General features: G+C 44.4%; 5 protein-coding genes across 5 annotated transcripts in view; 4 read left to right on the top strand and 1 right to left on the bottom strand.

Annotated features, from left to right (window-relative positions):
- The window catches only part of CCR75_003657 (uncharacterized protein), a gene marked incomplete at both ends in the record, with an annotated part of 2,740 nt that extends 2,065 nt beyond the window's left edge, over window positions 1-675 (top strand). The window contains one exon of the mRNA XM_067961751.1: window positions 59-675. Coding sequence (XP_067823514.1) covers window positions 59-675 — 617 coding nt within the window. The remainder of the gene's footprint in view (window positions 1-58) is intronic.
- Window positions 676-802: 127 nt separating this feature from the next.
- CCR75_003658 (uncharacterized protein) lies at window positions 803-1,903 on the top strand (the record flags this gene model as incomplete). The annotated part of the gene is made up of 1 exon (XM_067961752.1): window positions 803-1,903. One exon carries the CDS (start codon window positions 803-805, stop codon window positions 1,901-1,903), a length of 1,101 nt encoding a protein of 366 aa, XP_067823509.1.
- Window positions 1,904-1,962: 59 nt separating this feature from the next.
- On the top strand, window positions 1,963-4,429 carry CCR75_003659 (uncharacterized protein; the record flags this gene model as incomplete). The annotated part of the gene is made up of 5 exons (XM_067961753.1): window positions 1,963-1,967; window positions 2,360-2,475; window positions 2,540-3,208; window positions 3,269-3,708; window positions 3,779-4,429. 5 exons carry the CDS (start codon window positions 1,963-1,965, stop codon window positions 3,953-3,955), a joined length of 1,407 nt encoding a protein of 468 aa, XP_067823508.1. The 3' UTR covers window positions 3,956-4,429.
- Window positions 4,074-5,390, bottom strand: CCR75_003660 (uncharacterized protein; the record flags this gene model as incomplete). Its single annotated transcript, XM_067961754.1, has 1 exon — window positions 4,074-5,390. One exon carries the CDS (start codon window positions 5,388-5,390, stop codon window positions 4,074-4,076), a length of 1,317 nt encoding a protein of 438 aa, XP_067823277.1.
- A 1,944-nt stretch (window positions 5,391-7,334) lies between these two features.
- On the top strand, window positions 7,335-7,796 carry CCR75_003661 (uncharacterized protein; the record flags this gene model as incomplete). Its single annotated transcript, XM_067961755.1, has 1 exon — window positions 7,335-7,796. The coding sequence occupies one exon, from the start codon at window positions 7,335-7,337 to the stop codon at window positions 7,794-7,796; it is 462 nt and encodes a 153-aa protein (XP_067823278.1).
- Window positions 7,797-21,473: the final 13,677 nt, after the last annotated feature.

Here is a 21,473-nt window from a genome sequence, read left to right as displayed (position 1 = left end):
ATTGACAAACGAATTGCTGAAATCGCAACTGGTTGGACAATCGACGAGTTATTGACAGTCTTTGTTACGAGATGGAAAGCCGAGTATGGAAAAAGGAGTCGATTTATGCGTTGGCCGAGTGGGGACGACGACGACGCGTTATTGCAATTTCATTTGCTTGTGATTGTAGCCATGAAACGACTGTCGCTTGCGAAATTACTGCGGTACATGATGACATCGAAAGAGTTTCATCAGGCCCAGAATGGGTTACCAGATCTGCTTTTAGTGCGAATGAAAGCTAATCAAGTTGCTGACACTTCGTGGGTACTTGATTCGCATGATTGCTTAAACATTTACGCATTTTGTGGAATGGAGGAGGAGCTTAATATGAATGAAAAGACGAAATCGTGGCACGATCAATTGGTTTGGAAAGAATCGATACAGGAAGAAAAACGAGATTGGCATGCGTTGTTGCAACGTGTGTTGGATGTAGTAAAGGACGGAAGCTACGTGGCCCATGTAAAGATTGTGGAAGTAAAGGGACCTCGAGATCGACTCAGCGACAAGCAATTGCTGTGGCTACACGTATTGAATACTGAAATTGGTCTTGATGCAAGCGTCATGCATGTAGAAGAACCGGAAAAGAAAGTCACGCGTAAGAAAAAGGAGCGAACAAAGAGACCACGAAAGTCATAACCGCGGCGAATAATTGAACGAATGAGAGACTTTTTAAATGATGATTTGTGAAGATTAGAAAAAAAACTTTATGGAGGGTTTGGATCCTTTATTTAACGATTTGTTTTAAATCCGCTGGATCGTAGCAATGGCAAAGGAACGAATGCGCTCCGTGTTGTGGACTAATGGTGGTCTCCAGCTCATTGACCAGCGCCAACTTCCCACCGAGTTCGTGCTGATGCGATGCGAGACTGTCGTGGACGTTACACGCGCAATTAAAGACATGGTGGTGCGGGGGGCTCCTGCCATTGGCGCGGCCGGGGCATTTGGTCTTGCCATTGCTGCAAAAACGTTTCCTATCGTGGCAAGTACTTTAAAAAAAGACATTCTCGAGGCCGTGATCGAAGCAAAGATAATGATTGATGCCGCGCGACCAACTGCGGTGAATTTGTCGTGGGCAACGGAACGGGTGGTGCACGAGCTTCGGAGTATGGAACGCACGGCGACAAGTGTGATGGATTTTGTAGCATCGACGCTCGTCATTGCACAGGCATTAGCCGAAGAAGACGTGGCAATTAACACGAGATTGAGCAAGTTTGGCGCGGATGTTGTGCCCATGGGTGCGAATATTATACATCATTGCAATACGGGGACGTTAGCGACTGTGGATATTGGCACGGCACTTGGTGTGATTTATGAATGTCATGCACAAGGCAAGAACATTCACGTGTGGGTGGATGAAACGCGTCCACGATTGCAAGGTGCTCGTCTCTCGGCGTGGGAACTTTTGCGTGAGAATGTGCCCATGCATTTGATTGCGGATAATGCAGCGGGATACCTCATGCTCATGGGCAAAGTCGATGTCGTACTCTTTGGTGCTGATCGTGTTGCCGCGAATGGCGATGTTGTTAACAAGATTGGGACATACAAGCTTGCGGTTGTTGCCAAGGAGAATACTTTACCAGTCTACGCGTGCGTCCCAACGAGTACAATTGATCTGGATGTTCTCGAAGGTAGAAGCATTCCAATTGAAGAGCGTAGTGCGGATGAAGTTGCTTGCATTCGTGGCGTACGCATTGCACCTGAAAATTGTCCCGTGTTCAATCCAGCGTTTGATATTACGCCAAATCGCTACTTGACGGGTATTATCACGGAAGAAGGTGTGTGCTATCCACCATTTGAGCAAAGTCTTGCCAAAGCTGTGACTGCGGCGGAACACCGTCGTGCCCAGGCATCATCGATCTTATGAGCAAGGGGATCGAGTTGGGAAGAAGAGGACTCGAGGGGGAGACATTGGCGATTCGTACAATGTGGTTTTTTTCTTACGTTGAAATGAGATTTTGGGTGTTTAAAATAGATTTTGGAAGGCTTTTGTTTGATTTTTTGAAGGGGAAATCGTGACTATTAAAGGATCCAAATGTCATTGAGATCCTTTTAATTTGAATATTCGTTTGTGATTAAGTTTCCAGAGCAATTCCTATATTTTTATTAATATAAATCAATTTTTCGATAAACTTCGTGAATAACGCTGGTATTATATTTCTCAAGCGAAATGTTATATTCACACCTCATTCCGCTGCAAACACAAAATCGAGGTGAATTTAAGGAAAAAAGGGGTAAATATAGCAATTCCTTTTCGAATGGCTCCGGTTACAAACCGGAAGCACTCGCGCGTGAACGATCCTGCTCCGTCCAGCACTTCTAGCAAGCGCCTTAAAACCACAATTGAAAACAGTATAAAGTCCATTGATCAATCTGTCCTCGATGCTGAGCTATCGAGCATCAATGCGTTATTACAAGAGGAAGAAACGTCTCAAAAACGTACGTCAAACGTACTGTCATACCCTTTTTTTTCAGATTTTCCAATCACTTTTTTTGAATGTAGAAACGTGGCAAATTGGCAAACGTGTGAAAACGTTGCTCGAAAGTCACAAAGACTTGCCACTCGCGACGCAATTGGATGCTTATTTTCTATGGGGGGCGGCATTAGCACGCTTAGCGTCATTGCATGAGGATTCAACGTTAGCCACTGCGGCAGCGGATAAATTCGAACAAATGAAACTATTAAGTCAAAACGACGTTCATGAAGATGCAGTCGATGCAGCTTTAGGACCCGTGGGGTTTTCACTCTGGGGTTCCTCGCTTCTTATTGTTGCCATTGAAACTCAAAGTCAAAAAGTCTTGAAACACGCCCTTGAAAAATTTCAACAAGCTGTTCACGTAGATGGTGGGACAACCTTTGAAACAAGGTTTCAGTATGCAAAAGCATTGAAAGAAGGTGGTGATTTAGTCGTGTTTTTAGACCCTCAAAAAGGAATTTCAAAGTCGACGAATTCGTATTATATTGAAGCTTTGAATGAATGTAAAAAGCTTGAAACCATTTATCAAAACGAAAAGATTTTGGATCAAAAACAAGAAACTGACGATGATTTCGTGACTCTCGACGACTTTGCAGCAGTTAAATTGCTAGAAGCGGTGCTGTATAGTCAAATGGAAGACGCAACAAGTCGGGATGCTTTTTATCGTACACTTTCAATTTTTCAATCCGCTATGGGTACGTGACAATAATATTGTGAATAAAGACAATTATAAATGCTGACGAAGAGTCATTAAGTTGTGAATTGTGGGAAAATCGAGGCACTGATTGAGTTGACGACGTATTATGGAATACGAGTCTTGAGTAGTGCCACGAATGGCGTTGATTTGAGTTTGTTGGAATGGATTCAGCTCTTTGATGCCTTGGAAGCACAATATACGACAATATTGCGTGAAGTGGGGTTTGACTTGCAAGCGTGGCACGATGGTTGGAAGAAACACGACATGCCTTTCAAATTGTGTCAAGAGGAAGAGGATTTCCATGCACAAGTGCCGCATTTGCTTCATTCGCTTGGCAAAGGTTTCGCGGCTTTTGTGAAAGCGTTCAAAGTCACGAAAACCGACCCTCGTTGGACAAAAACGGTGAATCTGTTGCAGTTTGCGCATTGTTTGCATGATCAACTCGGAAGTTATGAGTTGGCGTGTTTGTATGCGTTTCCAGCTTATCAAGACGAAGATGTGAGATGGCTCAATAAGTATTGTTGAAAACGATAAAGTACTGAGGGTGTGACTATTGTATTGTATGTAGCAATGTCGAATATGGTTGGAAACAGCACATAGTTACGGAGCTCTGGAGGATGAATTTGATGTGGATCAATTCCATACGATGCATGAAAAAGCGTGGTTTCAATGCTTGACGCACCCACTGGAACAGGACGACGCCTGGGAACAGGATGAAGAGGACGGACGCGTCTTGACTCCATAAATTCCTTGTTAGTTTCAAACAATACTACCCCCTTTTTTTTCAAACAATACAAAGTTGCGCCATAGTTTTAAACTTAGAAATAAATAAACATTAGAAATTAAAAAAAAGGCCTCAAGATTTAAAAAGCTGGGGCCGCTTGTGGTTGTTGCACTGGTACTCGATACGTCGTGAGTCGGCGAGTTATAAAAGCCGCAAATGTGGTGATCCCAACGGAGGATTGCGGCATCATAAAGTGTGGAAAAAGGGTAAATACGTGTGGCATGTGCTCATTCATGTTTAATTCCACGAGCACTCCGTCCGATTGTGCATTGGCAGCCAAGGCCAATGACTGTGGGTGTAAAATATCAAATTCCGCTGCTTGGATAAATAACGGAGGCAACCCTCGCAAATCCGTTTGCAACATGGCACTTTCCCCCCACGAAGTCCGAGGGGTCTCTTGGACACAAAAATCTCGAATTGCATCAATCATTGACTTGGAAATAAAACAATGCTCGGAGATGGCTACATTGGCTGACAAATCGACGTACGGACAGTTGCACATCGCCGCCAGTGGCATCTCTCGTCGTGCACGTCGAAGTCGTAATAAAGTAGCGAGAACTAAACCGCCACCGGCGCTGTCGCCAGCTAAAATAATGTTTTCAGGGGACACATTCTCATGCTGGACGAGGTAATCAAACATAATCATGGCGTCATCTAAAGGTGTCGGTAACGACACCTCGGGAAGTTTACGATAATTTGCCAATAAAATCTGTACATCCAGTTCCGTGACCGAAGCCACTTGAAGTTGCTGTTGTACTTGAGAAAGTAAACGACTGGCAAACATGACGAAAAAACGCGGACTAAAGAGGGCGTAGCCACCTCCGTGAAAGTATAGTACCACAATTCGTCGCTTGTGTCCAAGTGATGGTTGGCCACTTTTTGTATGTAGCCATAAGTGTTCCAATCCATTGTACCAAAAACTCTCGAGTTTGTGCTTGTGGCGCCAACATGCAAATGCGCCAAGGAGCCACCCCATAAGCTCAAAATTCCGTCGAAATGCCAAAGCATTCGACATTTTAAGCACGTGTCCACCGTTGTGTTGACCCGCAGCCAATGCAATCGCCTGGAACCATTCATACCATAGTGTCCATTCGGCAAATTTTGGACAGAACCCTCGTTGTATAAATTGTAACACGGCGGTATTGGCCGCTGTACCCACATGCGCCGTCAAGGTGCAAACTTCTTTAAATGAAAGGCAAAATGGTCGAAGCAACTCGTGGATGCCGAGTAACACAATAAGTTTGGCCAAAACAAAGACATGGGCAAGTCCGAGCCATTGCAAATGAGTGGCATTAACCCATAATGAAATGCATGCCACGGTTACAAAAATCGGAAGCGTGTACGCAGCCCCGTACCCTGCTGTGCGACCACTTGGCAACTTGCAATCGTGTTTCATGGCTACCAAAAAAAAAAACTCTTGATTCAAAAAGAGTGCAAATTCAAGAGTGCAACAGGAAATTCGTCGCAACGAGGAGCATTTTAGATCGCGTCCCTCCGATGGTGAAATTTGCTTATGCATTCCCATCATCACCAGGTGGTACACACGATTGCTCGACTAAATTAATACATCTAAACGAAGGAGTGGGTACAAGGTCCGATTCTCCCGCTTTTTGCACGCGGTGGCATAAGGACCGTATTACGTAAAAGAAGCCTCTTAGCGATCCATGTACTACCGTTGTCGGTGCTAATCCACTTTCGTACGACAAAGTCGTCATGTAGTGGGACGTGCACATTTAAACACACAGTACGTGGCGACAATTGTTAGTTGTCTCACGGATGACCCGAGTTTTTGTGTCTTGTCTATTATGTCGGGGCTCGTTATGGCTACAGAAAAACTCGACTTTTATGCCACAATGAGAAAAGAAGAGGCTCGAATAGTTGGGAGAGGTGTGAAAGAAATTAAAAACTGACCAATCCAAAAGCTTTAATTTTCTTTGGCTCCAAGAGCACAAATGGAAGTAATGGCTCATCTGTTGAATTTAACCACGCCGTGGTTTCCAAGAAACCCCGTATGCTGCCAGCAGGCAACAAAAAATCAAGCATGGCAAATTGATTGATTTTAAATGGCTAACAATACAACTGCTTGCATAATTATCTTAGAGGCCTCTACCGTGTTACCAATGCGTACTAATTTGTAGGTGTGCCTTCTATTTCGTAAGAAATGCTCTGACGTAATGCATAGAGCTTTCATGCAACTTGTCGGTTGCTTTACTTCCGAAAACTTTAAGTTTTCTAAGAAACCACGGTGACAAAGATCAGTGAAGCAAACAAAAAAATAATAGAATATTAATGGAAATAAATTTCGTAGATGGAAGATCAGACTTTTAAAGTCGTTCAGAAGGGCACATTTTCGAAAATTTAATTTCACGTGGTACCACGCAACAAGTTGCATTTATAGTATGCGATTTATCCCATGTTACTCAAGCGATAAAAGAGCGCAGATTGTTTTTTAAAGTTTACTTCGACACGTCTTAATTCGTAAGACATGTTCTTCCATAGGTCTTATGTAAAGGAAAAAATAGCAATAAGTAGGCAACACTCGTCAGTAACTTGTATCTTTTGGTCTGCGCTGTTATATAGGAAAACTTGGCGCTTGTCAGTTTATAGCGCTAGATTGTTGTTGTATCTTGGAGAGGGATGAGATCACCCTGACGCCACTATCGAAGTATCTTCGTAAGAGATATAGGTGTCCCTTGCTAGCTGCGGTGCAAGCCCTGCAGCGATCAAAAGACTTGTTTTAGGAGTCTGTGATGGGATACTTAAATTGATTTAAAACACTGACGTGCGCGCTGAATAATGTGAAACATTTTGCTAGACGAGGGTTTTATGGCGCTATGTTGAATGCCTTGTTGTGTTTATTTCGCTCGATAAGATCATAGAAGAAAGATTCTTTAGTTCCGATTGTTTCCATGCTTTGCGTTATGGATGTCTCACAACATGAATGGAGCAACTCACTAAAATTGCACTCATACTCATGTTTTTAGTCTTCTTGGAAAGCCACTTTCTTTAGACACCTCGTTATGCAATTGGCAAAATTTCTTAAACGACTTACACCCCACATAAAATATTTCGAGCAGCTAAACAATTGTAGACTTTTTAAGAGTCTAGGATGCCGAGTGAGTTTTGACCGTAAAAAAAACGACCGAGGCATATCGTACATAACCGATTCACGTACAGTATATCCACTCCGAAAGTCATATGATCCTGCCACTTTATTTCACTAAAACTATCCGTCACTAAAATCAATGGACTTTCGGCAACTCCTTAAATTCAAATTTCATAAGTTGTTTTCTGGCAAGAAAGGTCATAACTACAAAAAGCTCGCGCCTTCCAAGCAAGAATGAGCAAACGTAGTGCTGAAGATCAATTGCAATGGATATTTGCCTCTTTGCGAAATTCGGGTGCCGACTTCCTCGAATTTGAGCTCGATAATGACAGCCAGCACCTTTTCGACAACATGGACATTTTACTTGCCGATTTCTCACCCAACGACCACCGCCGACCACCCCTCCAGCTCACTCCGTCAGTTTTGAGTGCGATATCAGGTCTACAAGCTTCAACGGTGCTTGTTCCATCGAAAGTGACGCCTGTTCCGCCTGCCTCGTTTCGTACTTTACGGAAGAATGGCCAAACAGCACCAGCCTACGAGCTCCGTCATGTTGCGACGACTCCCCGCAAGTTGCAACCGCGACTTTTGCGACACCAGAAAACGATTGCAACAGCAGCAGCAACGATTAATTACGAAACCCCAGCGACTCGTTTGGCTTCGCGCAAGAAGCTAACTCGACGTCTCTTTGAGTAGCGAAACGATGTCTTTTTTTTTGGAATTTTAGAATATTGAGTGATGCTGTTTTTAAAGGTCCGATGGCAAGAATGCTTCGAGCCCAATGCACGACTGAAAGTGCCAAGATTGTTATTCCTATCGAGAGTAATTTTTTCTGTAAAATTTCTTATAATTGTCTTGTGGTCTTATTACATGTCTTTGCGCAATTTTTTAATACAGATTGCAGTTTTGTCACTAAATCTGCCGAAAGACGGCGTAAAATACAATTTTGTATAAGATTAATAAGAAAGACAAAATTAGTATCCTTAATTACTAGTTCCAATATCACCAATGAGAATTGTTCTGTTGATTAATTAGTTTAAGTTTAAATGGACCCCGCTTGTAGCGGAGCTACCTCGCTCCTAAAGTCAGAGGAAGACTTTCAGACTCAGAGAGTCGCTTAGTTCTATTGAACTAATGGGTTTAACAATTCAAGGAGTCGTACAAGCTATTAAAGCTTAAGGAATCCTAGTTTAAGGGATTCAGGGGTTCGTGGAACCAAGCGGCAACAAGTGCCCAAAAGTATATAACCTTAGAATGGCTTCTATTTCTTTATTTTTAACACTGCGCCCAGTGCGAACTGCGGAGATATAACCTTCCTCTTTAGTGACATCTTCTTGCCCTCACTGGTATTGTTGTTGTCGATGCTGGGTAAATCAGCATCATTATTTATAAACTCAGCAATAGTCTTATTGCTTTAACTGAGTTAGTCTTCATCAATTTTAGTTGAATCAGCATTAGTAGCATTCGTTACTGTTGGTTTACGTCGTGATGAGCAAGAGCGAGATTGCTCTTTGCTCAAACGAGTTCCCCCTAATTAGAAAAGGTGGATATACGTGGATAATGTAAGCAATTCACGAAGATCAGTGTATTCTTTGTTGATGCATGCACCGAATGTTAGTGGCAAATTCTGTCATCAGCAAGAGCTCGCTCCAACTCGTAAACGTCTCGACGTATCCACGAAGTATCTCTTCGTGGATACGATTTGCACGTTCCGTCTGACCATCTGATTCCGTAAGGTCAAGCTGACATTTCCAACTGTGTTCCAAGGGATTTGAACACTGATTGCCAAAACTCCGCCGTAAACCGGAAATATTGATCTGAAATAACTCAAGGGTAACCTCTGAAGTCGAAATATCATGTCGGTAAAGACACGAGCACGGCCTTTGGCTGTGGTCGACTCCGGGATTGCAAAAAGATGTACCATCTTGATGACAATCCACAACACAAGAACACCATAATTCTTGGGATCGTTTTCGGGACATCCAACGACGAAGTCCATAACACGGACTGCCCACACTCTGCCGGGAGAGGCAAAGGTTGTAACAGAGCACGGGATGAAGAACTAAGCTTCGGCCATTTACAAACCTCGCAAATACATATGTACTTGCGAAAACGTTAATACTGGCGAGGCAATAGAAATCGCGATAACCGTGAGGGAGGACTTCTCTCGTACACGATATCCACTTTTATTCATTATGGATGAGAATGACGACACAAGGTGTGTAGCCAGCAATATCCGTATAATACACTAAACAATTGCGTGTTGTGTACCGATCTGACAAAATTCGATATAAATTCGACCGTCCCTTATAAGGATTGTTGTGATGATAAAGCTATTGTAGACGCCATCACGGACGATAATTCGCAAGCGTTAATTTCTGAGGTGATCTATCGAGCCTTCAAAGCCTTGTCGTCTCGATAAGCAATTTTTACGTCGTCAAGGGCATCAGCGACGACGTTAAGTCTACCTGATTTGTATTTCACGAAGAAGTTTTACACCGCAAAGAAATCAACTATCTCGCCATTCTTTCCGAGAGGTGGAGACTGTTGCGGCCGAGCGTAAAGACACATGGTCCGTATAAACAATGAACGGTCTATCTCCTAAGAGATAGACCGTAAACTTAGCCAGTGCATATTTCATGACAAGGAGCTCATTGTCATGCATTGGATAGTTTCACTCAGCTAATTAAAGCTGGTGTGACTAATAGCAGACGACGCGCTCTGCGTTGTTTGTGTTATATTGCATTAACGCACAGCCGATTGCAAAATCGGTATAAAAAATGAGCGGTCTATCTCCTAAGAAATATACCTTAGCCAGTGCATATTTCATGGCAAGAAGTTCATTGTCATGCACTGGATGGTTTCACTAAGCTGATTGAAGCCGGCGCGACTGAAAGCAGACAACGCGCTCTCCGTAGTCTGTGTCACATTGCATTAACGCACAGCCGATTGCAAAATCGCTGGCGTCACAGACCACAATAAATGATCTGTCTTGGTCCGCAATCGCTACGATTGGCGATTACATCAAGCGTTACTTGATACCCTCAAAGGAACGCTGACAATGAGCGTATCATGAAAAGTTTACATATTTGTTCAATGAACAAGAAATATGTACTGTCATTTCGGCATAATTGCGCTGGTAATTATGTCAGTACGCCGAGAAACGTACGAGGTCACTTAACATTGACTAGCACATGCCAGAAGCTGATCACCTTGCTCTTACAGGATCAGGGCGTACACCGTATTAACACACGATGCATTTTAAACGTGGTATTTTGCTTGCAGCGAATATACAGGTCTTGAGATTCGCATACAGCTTCTGCTTACGCATAAGTGTAAGAACCTGTTGGACGTCGGTACAATGTTCTTAAACGTCCGACTTTTCCGCTCATGGATCGGCTATCAATGAAGACGTCATCAAAATAACTCGGTGCGAAGTCTCGCACCGATCTCAACAGATTGGTTTTACTTCTGTTGGTTGTTGCAAGGAAATTACTATATTCCTGTGGTATAACTAGCCACTTCCCAATCATTTCGCTTCGGGTACTTGCCGCTGTGAACAAAATATTCTGTTCACGCAAGAGTGTCCGATAGAATCTATCCATCAGATCCATTGATGAAACGCTAATTCTCTTTGACATTCCGTCAATGATGTCGTTTTTTTCATATCGGGGTTTGAGCCGTGATTGATGCAGCATTTAACTTATTGAATGCATGCACTATCCGCCACTCTCCAGTTGCTTTACGCACAAATAAGGTCGGAGAGCTATGTGAGGAGTTGACTACCTCACATTGCCCGCTGCCAAGCGATAGACGAATAATTTGTCAATCGCTAACTATTGTCCATGAGGCAATAGCTTTTGCTTCATGATACAGTATTTCGAACCTGGTATCAGGTCAATTTTGTGTCAAAGTCAGAGGAAGACTTATAGACTCAAAGAGTCACTTATTTCTATTAATGGATATAGAGTCGACAGCTTTGTAGATGTCGCCATTCAGTGATACTAATGTTATAAAAGTCACTTTAAACCATACCGGCTTTTCGCTAATGATTAAGAATCACGCCCTCTGTAAGTTTCTAGAAGCGTTTTCCTAATATGCCTTTTCTCTGCCAGCGCACCTTCCCTCCTTCTGTTGCCTGAACCTACACGAAAATATCCTGCAAAAGATTTGAGTGGGCTTGTCCTTTTTGCATTGCCTTTATCCGAAGGCAACTCGCACGGTACGGATCAGGGGATACATCCTTAAATTCGAATAAATTCTTATGTAAAGTATTTGTCTTAAACACTTAAAATTGAGATGAGATGTTCAAATTAAGTCTTCTGAACGATAACACCTTCGTTCAACGATGAGCTGCTTATAACTTGTTCGTTCTCAGTATGCACTATTGCCGACTGAATATCGGCCACGTACTTGCCATCTGTGACGAGTACGCAGATCTGCTTGACTTTGCCACTTCGGAGATCACGCAAGGCCCGTTTTGGTTCTAGCTTTGGCAATTGAGTTATCTCCGAAGTTATTATCGGAGGCGCCGATCAAGAACCATCGCACTGTCTCCTATAGACAGGCGTTTGATATTTTGTTGGATGTTGCTTATTCAGCAAGCATCCTTATTTCGATCCTCTTGACTAATGTGAGTGGTCAAACTTCGAAACTGCCTATGCTCCTGCACAGCCGTCACAAGCTAACTCCACAGTGTGATGGATCGCCCTTTGTGGTCATGTCCAGTGGTGCAAACGAACGAACCACACGTGACGCAATCGCGCTCACTCGGACATGTACACGCTTGTGAACGCTTCAAGACGTTCATCGGATAGCTAACTGGTAATAAACGAGAGACAGGCATCGCCACGGCTTGACACTACCAATTGATGCATGGCTCGTATTTTCTGAGCCATGGTAATCCAAGGATGACATCAAATTTTTCATCCAATTTAAGTACGATGAAATCATCATCGTACTGTTTATCCCTTTAACGTGTATTAAATAGCAATTACACGTGTCTAAACTGTTACAGATGCGGATGTTACTAGGCGCACTGTAGAGGTGTATCGCTTTCAACGAGCTTGAGCCTACGATCTTCTAGCGACTGGCGTCGTACAACTCACTCGTCGCCCCACAATCGACTCGGGGCTTTAGTGGCAAATTTTTTGCCAATTTACTTTTCGAGGTGATGAGATTGACCTCATCACTAGGAGCAGTATTGAGTAAGGAGCAACTTTCGTTAAGACGCCTGCAGTTCACTTGACGTTGCTGGGTCAGTAGAGCGATCTGCACCTACCTATCCAACCGTGCTTGACCAGTGTCCTCCGTTATCCTTTGCAGTAGATCGATTGCCTCGCTCTGCGTTTTCTTGACACTGAAGGTACTCATATGCGTATTGCCCTGACTTTTGAAAGCGACTGCATCGTTGCAATCGTTTGTATCTTGAAGGGCAAGTTTTTTCATTCTCAAACTAAAAAGAGTTTCATTGGTTCTGCACCTCCGACTTCTTGTCGCCTCCCTCTATGGACAATAGGATTCGGAATGGACGAAATCATGTTTTCGGCTAATATCCTTTTATTCCGCAACAGATATTGCTTGATCTAGCGTATTTAATTCGAGCCGGAACAGGTGGGTCTTGGCGGGACCATCCACAAGACCACAGCACCTGTGTTTATCCGTGAAGTGAATGACTCACGCTACAGCTTACTAAGTACCGTGTGTGCTGGGCTAAAGTGTGAACGTCACGCTTGCCCTGTTTTAAATTCAAAAGCTCTGATCGAGCCCTGAAATCGGCACGTAGCGGCTTAAAGGTTTGCCTGAGCCGTGTCATTCGACCCAGGTGTATATGGGTCGTGAAGCTTGAGCCCTAAAGCTCAAGATTTGCCGCGTCCAGCCAAGTTGGACATATCAAACATCAATGTCATCAATGCGGCGAGATTCTATGGCATCGTCTAATTTGACGACAAGGAGTCGCCTTCGACTGCCTTAAACTTAGAAATTTCAGTCTTTAAGCTATTGAGCCGACGCGAATGCCCGGCCGCCAGCAGCCGATGAACGCTGCTATCACCTTTTTTTCTCAGCAGCTCTGCCTATTGAGAGCCTTGCTGGTGAAGCAATGTTACTTTTTTATGGGCCGCGTCGAATCACCGTGTATGAACTCGGCTGAAGGCGCAGATTTGCGTCTTTTTGTAAAGCAAACCACGTTGCGCCTACGGCTGGCCCGCCAATGGACGTTCGTTTGCTTCCATTCGAGGCCATGAACCTCTTATATGCTGCATGGGAGCCTTCGGGAGGGTCGTGCAAGCCCCTCACTTCTTCATCCAACATGTCCATGTCGGATAGTACGTACGTGGTGACCATTGAACGGACCTCGAAGTGCTGCCAAGTGTCATGTGTACCTTTCACTAGTATTTTTCAGTACTAGCCAACCTGCACCGATAACAGTGAGCTTTGGTCCCTTCAATTACTTCACGTACATGACGTGCACATGAAGGTTTTAAAAAGCTTTGGAGTCTAAGCTCGTAAAGGTCAATACTAAAGGTTTAGTATGGAGAGAAAGGAAAACTGTAATGGGGCACGCATTAGTTGGAGAAGTGTTGTAATGGTACATATAACTTATGGGTAAAACACCCTTATATCCTATTCTATTAGTTAATTACCTAACTTCCATTTATTATGGGTAAGAAATGTGGTCGCCGCCAGATATAATTCTGGCGGCCGAAATCTATTTTTGATTAGTAAGGTAAGGTTTTTAGATTTCAATAATTAAATCTAGAAACCTTACCCTAGCTAATCAAAAATAAGTTCAGTTCTCCTTTTGATCTTAAAGCGTTAAGTGCCTTCCTAAGGCTTGTGCATTGATCTGTGTAGGACAATCCTTGCTGGCTCGAGAAGCAGTCGGTTCATGCCGGATTACATTCCTGATGCGGTGGGCCGACAGAAACGGAACTCTGATAACATTGGAAGAGCAAACGTTATTCTGTTCAAATTTAATGACCTATTCCTACAGCGTGCGATAAAACTTCCTAAATATTTGTATCAATTACGGGCATTTATATATATATATATATATGCCCAAGTTCTTCGGCCCGTTTCGTGTACTGCACCACCAAGGCAATGCATGCACAATCGAGCTGCCTCGTAGGATCGGCACGCACCCTACGTTTTACATTTGACGTCTTCGCTCGTACTAGCAGTACGAGGCGTTTTTCGGGAACAAGCTATATCAAAACGTTCTAAAACATCCTACAGAGACCTATTCTCTCGGGCCGGACGTTTCAAATAATCATTTAAGGATGAAATCTCGTCGCGAAGAGCTTGATGCACCCATTCATTCGACAATTGGTCGACCACTGGAGAGTGCGGCTTTGATTATGTTAATAAGTTGGACCCAACGAGTGAGTCGAACCCGATTGGATCCTCTCCTCCTCATCTATTCATGGACCCGAGTCATTAATAGCCCTTTTAGTTGAAAGCTTCTAGAACCACCGCGAGGTGAAAGGGGTCTGAACAATCTAAACTGTTCGATGGCGAGGTTATCCATCCTCGCGCGATAGTTGGAACCTCGCTCCCAGCTAATGACAGATGTTTCCGGGGTTCGTGATAAAGTATAACAAGACCCATTTTGGCTCGGAAGGTCAATTGAAAACGAGAGCGCACTCAGAAAAGGATTGTAAGCTCTTAATCCCTTCGCGCATCTCAGAAGAGATGAACGCCGTCCAGTGAGAGTTTTTTAGGATTAAGCTTGTCTAAGGGCATGGATCGCACCATTAAAGCAGCAGGGTACCATCGGTGCCGCAAAAGACATCGACGAAAATTTCGGTCTCGTCCTCACCGGGCTTCTGAAGCCTAGATGAGTAAGAAAACGTTTGTCGTTCGTTGAACGAACCAAACCAACAAATAAAATTGCCCTTTGAGGGCAACCAGGGTTTCTTCTTGGAGTCAAACAGCAACGTATTGCGGCACTTGAACGCACTCTTTCACACTGTGATGCCAACCGATACTCACTATGAGCTTTGCTTTCGTAAGGGCCTAGACCGACGTCGATCTTGCTCTTCCTTAAAGTTGCTTGAGCTTGCTATTTATTGAGCGGTGTGTAACTATATTGGACTCTCGACTCGGTGTCAAACGTAATGCAGTTAAGCATTCGCGCGCCACTGTCCAAGAAAGGATTCGGAGCTTAACGAGATTAATCTTCACGCCAAAGCTTATTGGAACGGGACTCCTCATCCAAGTTTTCAGACGTAGTGTGACTATCATAGTCCAAGTACTTATTGTCTTCGAGCAAGAACATAAGAGCTGGTGACTCTCAGATGTCATAAGACAAGGTATGCAGAACACAACCGTAAAGTTAGTATCGTTTTAAAGAGGACATGAAGGTGCCGACACTCGGTGTCAACATGCTGATGGGGGGAATGGGGTACGCTTCACTTGTTAAGCAGTTGAAGAATTACAATTTACAGTATGGTTAAGAATACCCTCTACCTTTTTGAAATAGGTAATATCCTTTAAATCCCGTTTATTGCGGGTTACGCGCGTGGCAGTCACTAGACAGTGCAGTGTGAGTAAGCCCAATGTTGCAACAAGAAGTGTTTTGTCGTCAACCCCACTTAACGACGCAAGAAGAGCCTATTAAAAGATAAGGATCTTATAGGTTTGATGGATCACTTTATCAATCCATCACAATAACCTTCGAAAAGATTGTCGACTCTGTATCGATCTTCGTCAGATCGATACTTAACACGCTATGTTGAGTGTGTTATACAGCCACTGCTGGCGATACGCTACGTGTACTCACAATAATTTGCACTTGTTCGTATATGAGTGTCTTGATGCACCAATTAGTGGTCATCGTGGACGTGAAAAGACTTATCTCTCAGTAAGTCGGAACTTCTTCTGGCCTCGCCAGTATGAATTCGTGCATTGTTATTCAAATCAGGTCAGCAAGAAAACGCATCAGCGACGACATTAAGTCGTCCTGGCTTATCTTCCACGGCTAGGTTATACTCCGCAAAGAAAGACAACCATCTCGCCATTATTTGCAGAGGTGTGGACTATTTTCGGCAGTGCGTAAGGACACAAGGTCCTTTTAAACGATAAATGGTCTATCTTCTAATAGATACATCCTAAAGTTATCCTGTGCATATATGACAAGGGGTTCTTATCATGCAGCGGATAATTACGCTCGGCTGTAAAGCTGACGCGCCTGATAGCAGACGATGCGCTCGTCGCCGTCTGAAGCATACTGCATAAGCGCACAGCCGACTGCGAAATCGCTGGTGTCGCAGACCATCTTTTTTTGTCTGCGAAAGCCAAGATTAGAGGTTGCATCAAGCTGTGCTTTATTTCCTCAAAGGAACGCTGGCAATCCGCGTTCCATGAATATTTTACTTTTATTTAACAAACAAGAATATGCACTGTCACTTTAACAAAGTTGTGCGAGGTCCTTCGCAAGTATAGCACTAAGCCAAGAAACGTCCGAAGTCCGAATAAATCAAAAGGCACCGGCCAGTCGATGATCGCCTTAATCTTTCGGAATGTTGGCGTACACTGTCTTTTCCAACGTTGCACCCTAGAAGAGGTTATTGCGCTTGCAGCGAACAAATATTTCTTGAGATTTACATACAGCTTATGCTTATGCATAAGTGTAAGAACCTTTCGGACGTCGGTACAATGTTCTTAAACGTCCGACTTTCCGCTTTTAGCTCGGTTATGGACAAAGACGTCATCAAAATAACTCGGTGCGAGGCTTGCACCGATCTCAACATATTCGTTATACATCTGCTGAATGTTGCAGGAATATCACGATGTTGCTGTGGCATAACTAGCCACTCCAAAGCTTTCTAAGGGTTCTTGCCGCTGTGAGCGGAATGTCCCATTCACGCATAAGGATCTGATAGAATCCATCCATCAGATCCATTGACGAAAAGATGGTTATCTTTGACTTTCCGTAATGATAACGTCGTTTCTCGGTATCGGCGTTAAGCTGGTACCGTTGCAGCATTCATTTTTTTGAAAGCGTGCACAATATGCCATACTCCTGTTGCTTACGCCAGAAAAGGTCGGAAAGCTATACGGCTCACTGCTGAGCGATCGGAGAAGAATTTGCTGATCGTTAAGACTTGTTTACGAGTCAGTGGTCTCTGTTTCGTGACACAGTTTTTCGAAACTTGTATTTGGTCGTCTCAAGCGGCATGGTACCGAATCAGGGAGCACATCTTTGTATTCGATCAAATTCGTATATGAATAAATTTTCGACGACTCTCAGGTTTGAGACGTAAAACGTTCAATCCGAGTTTTCTCATCGTGGAAACTCTCGTTTATAGATTAACTGCGTTACCGACCTAAAATCGGCCACGTACTTGTCACCTAGGACAAGTCAGCAGATCTGCTTAACTTTGACACTTCGCAGATCGTGCAAGAACCGTTTCGGTTCTAGCGTTGGCAATGAGGTTATCTCCAAAATCAAATTGCGGTATCAGAGATAGTGTCTAAGCGCCTAAACTTGATTTATTCTATACTGAGACATTAAGTATCCCAGCTTCTTCCTTGAAGCTTATTTCTAAAGATTCCTAGGGAATTTTTCCCTCAGGTTTTTAAGAAGTTAATCCCTTAAGTATCTCGGAACTTACTCCCGTATTCTGAAAAAGTACCCTCCTTCAACTACCTCGTGCTATGGTTGCACACTAACAGCAAGATCCTCTACGATCATCCCTTCAGTTGAAAAGGATTTCGCACTGTCTCGTTTAAATTTGCGTTTTAAATTTTATTGGGTATTTCTTTCTAAGCAAGCATCCTTGTTTCGATCCACCCGACTTGTTCGAGTAGTCGACTTCGACGCTGCCTGTGCTCGCACACAGCTGTCGGTATCTAGCTTCACAGTGTGATTGGTCGTCACAGTGAGATCTTGAGCAGTCGTGCTAGCGACCGAAGCACAAGAGAGACCATCGCAATACATCCACACGCTTGTGGACACTTTTAGACGTTCATCAGATGGTCATTTGATGAGCGAGAGGCAGGCATCGTCACGGCTTGATGCTGCCAATTAATGCACAGCTCGTACTTCTGAGCCACAATTAACCAAGGATGACAGCAAATTTGTCCTTTTTACGATGAAATTAATATGGTGCTGTTTACCCATTACGTGTATTGAATTCCAGCTATACGTTTCTATATTGTTACAGATGCGCATGTTGCAATTTGCACTGCTATCCTCGTAGTAGGTATATCACTTAAAAGTAACTTGAGCCTACGATCTTCCTCGCGATTGGCGTCTAATATATAATTTGACGCCTCGAAATTGCTTAGGGTCTATAGTGGCAGCTAGTTTTAGTGGCAACTAATTTGTTGCTAGGTGATGAGGTTGTCCTCATTAATAGGGGCATTTGCACAATGTTTATGTGTAAGAAGCAACTTTCTTCAAGAAACCTGAAGGTTCCCTAGACATTGCTGGGTCAGTAGGGTGTCGCACCTACCGCTTTCTTATGAGTCGCCTCGCCGTTGCAATTTCGCATAAGCGTTTGATCTGCATCCGCCTCTATTCTCAGCGGGAGGTCGAACGTTTCACTCAGTGTTTCTAGGCGCTGGGTTTGAAGCACTACATTGATAGGCGTAGTACCTTGTCTTTGACATCGCTTGCATTTTACGATACTTGAAAGCGAGGTTTCTTGTTCACAACGTACGATAGGCTTATGGGTTCTGGACCTCCGACCTCTTGTCGTCTCGGTGAACGATATGAAGCCGAATGGACGAAAGCTTTTCGGGCTGAAGTTCTGCTGTTCTGCTATAGATATCGCTTGGTCTAGCGTCCCTTATTCGAGGCGGAAGAAGTGGGTTTTAACCGGATCATCCGCAAGACGCTTGATGACAACAGTAATCTGTGTCTGCACATCAATTGCTTTAGTCACGATACAGCTGACTGGAATATTGTTTTTTCCTGGGCATTAGCGGGAAGATCACGCTTACCCTTTTTCAAGTCCAGGATCTCTCCCTGACAATAACATTCGGCACTAAGCGGCCTCATAGATTGGATTGAGCCCGATCTAAAAGTTCCCGTACGGCTTAAACACATGGGTCGTGTAGCTTGAGTCTAAGGCCCAAGATTTTGTAGTTCCGGCCAATTTGGACTTGTCAAACTATGTTCCGTCGCATCGTCACGGATGCGGCGAGTTTTAATGGTGTCGTCAAATTTGACAGACCATCTTAACTAGGAGTCGCTTCGACTGCCTTGAACTTGAAGATATTAAGTTCTTAGCTTTCGGGTCGACGCGAATGCGTCAATTTGCCAGCAGCATCTACATGCTGCTGTCTCAATAGTTATAGCTGCTGAGCACGTTGTTCTCTCAACCGCCCTGCCTGTCAAGAGCCCTGCTGGTGAAGCAAAGATACCTCTACTCGGCTGCAACGAGTTCATGTTGTGTATACTCTCCTATAGCCACACCTGATTGTAATTGCAGAGCGAAGAGCGAACAAGATGACACCAACGGCTGGCCTGCCTACAGTCGAACTTGTACGTTCGACCGCTTTTCATTCGATGTAACTAGGTTAGTGATATAGGCGGGCATGTCTTAATGCGGCCACGCTCTGCTTAAGCGCACACCCTAGCATAGCGAGGAAGCTGTTTGACCGACAACTCTCGTGTGCCGAGATGTAGTTTTGGTGGGCGTCTTAGCGACCTCACCAACGCACTAAGTACTCTGGTAAATGTGTCGTAACGGCTGTCACCTTGGGATCCCTTGGGTATCTATGTGATAGCAACTCCTAAAGAATCGAGCAAACAATTAATCTTTGTGGAGTTTGCTATAAATGATAGTGTCCGCGCCAGTGCGGGTGAGACACCGTTTATATTAACGCATTGCGCTACCATCGGACGCCAGTTTCGTTTGCGCGCAGCCCGAGTCTTAGTGGGGGAGGGCCCCTCAATATGCTCGGTGCGAAAAAGGGACATAGTTTCGTCAATATGACGATGACCCACAAGGGTATCATCTCAACGGCAGAAACTTGCTCTAGTGAATTTGTTAATTTAGCAGTAATCAATAAAACTACGTTCAATGACCGACCTCTCAGCGAGTTGATGCTAAAAGCGTGAGCGAGGCTCAAGCTTTGTAGATGAGCGATTACCCATCACACGAAAAGTCCGTGACGCGATAGCAAGCGCACAAGACAAGCAAAAGGAATATGCGACTGAAATGGTCGGAAAAATAATGAACGCTTTAGAGTGGTGAAAAACTACTATTAAGTACTGCTAACCTACTTAAAATGCAATTTATGTACTACCCGGAGGTACCACGAAGTTGTTGCCGCGTCGCATTGGACCCTTTACGATGGCAGAAGAGGTTGGAGAACTAAATTATAGGCTTGCCCTCCCCCGTATATGAAGACGCACCCCGTATATTACGTGGGTCGTCTGAAACGGTATGCAGACTCAAATGAGGTCACATATCCCCATCCGCTGACTGTGCGTCGAGCGTCTATCGGGTGAGGGGGACGGTGAAGGCGAAAAGCTATCGGATCGGCTCCTCCCACCACGAAAAAGACTTCATGAGCGAGAGACATCACGCGAGTAACGCGGATCCCTCAGCATTATCCGCTCAAAAAGGTCCAAGCGAGTCTTCAGGCATTCATGACCCTGACGAGCCTTCGCTCGGACATCATAATTTTCCGAGGTCAATCGCGAGGCTTCACCCTCGAGATCCGCAATACGTCGTTCAGCAGCGCTAAACGCCTGTGACTGAGCGGACGAAGGTAAGACAGCCGCGAGAAGGTGGGCGAGATTGCCGCTCCTATTGGGCGCCGCCTGCACTAATGAATGCGGGTGAGAATCAACGCTTCCTTGTTGGAAGATTGCTTGCTTACCGATCCGTGATCCAAAGGTATCAGATCCTCGTCCAATGGAGAGGTTACCCAAAAATTACCCAAAAAAGTTCGACTCTTGGGAACCGATCGATACCCTACGTATTGACGTGCCCGTATTGGTGGCTGTCTATGGAAAGGAGCACCAGGTGAGGTCTCTTCGCTAGTCTCAAATGGACTAGCAAAAGCAGCTTAGTGAGAAGAAGCAGGGGGCACAGCACCGCCCATGATTTTTTTTCACATGCAAGCGGGCGAAATTAATATGCTGCAACCGCTGCTTTATGGCTTCGGAATACTGATGAATGCAGCGCGTAAATTCCGCCTCGAATTGGTCGGGCGTCCATTTGAACGCAACACGACTGTGAACGTCCAAGCGATTTCAAGAGCGACGCTCTTGGCCCGTTTAGACGAGGCCGATTAGATGGAGGGGGCATCGGTGATATGCCGCCCGTCAGATAGCCACGTTCAAAACGACTGGCTTGTGACATCGACTGAGCACGTTTACGTATCGTCGGCAGAGCTTTAGGCTCAGAATCC

Source organism: Bremia lactucae, linkage group LG8 (assembly GCF_004359215.1).
Source record: "Bremia lactucae strain SF5 linkage group LG8, whole genome shotgun sequence".
Taxonomy (NCBI): Eukaryota; Oomycota; class Peronosporomycetes; order Peronosporales; family Peronosporaceae; genus Bremia; species Bremia lactucae.
Note: the sequence above shows the minus strand (reverse complement) of the source record. Positions and strands in the feature narration are given on the sequence as shown.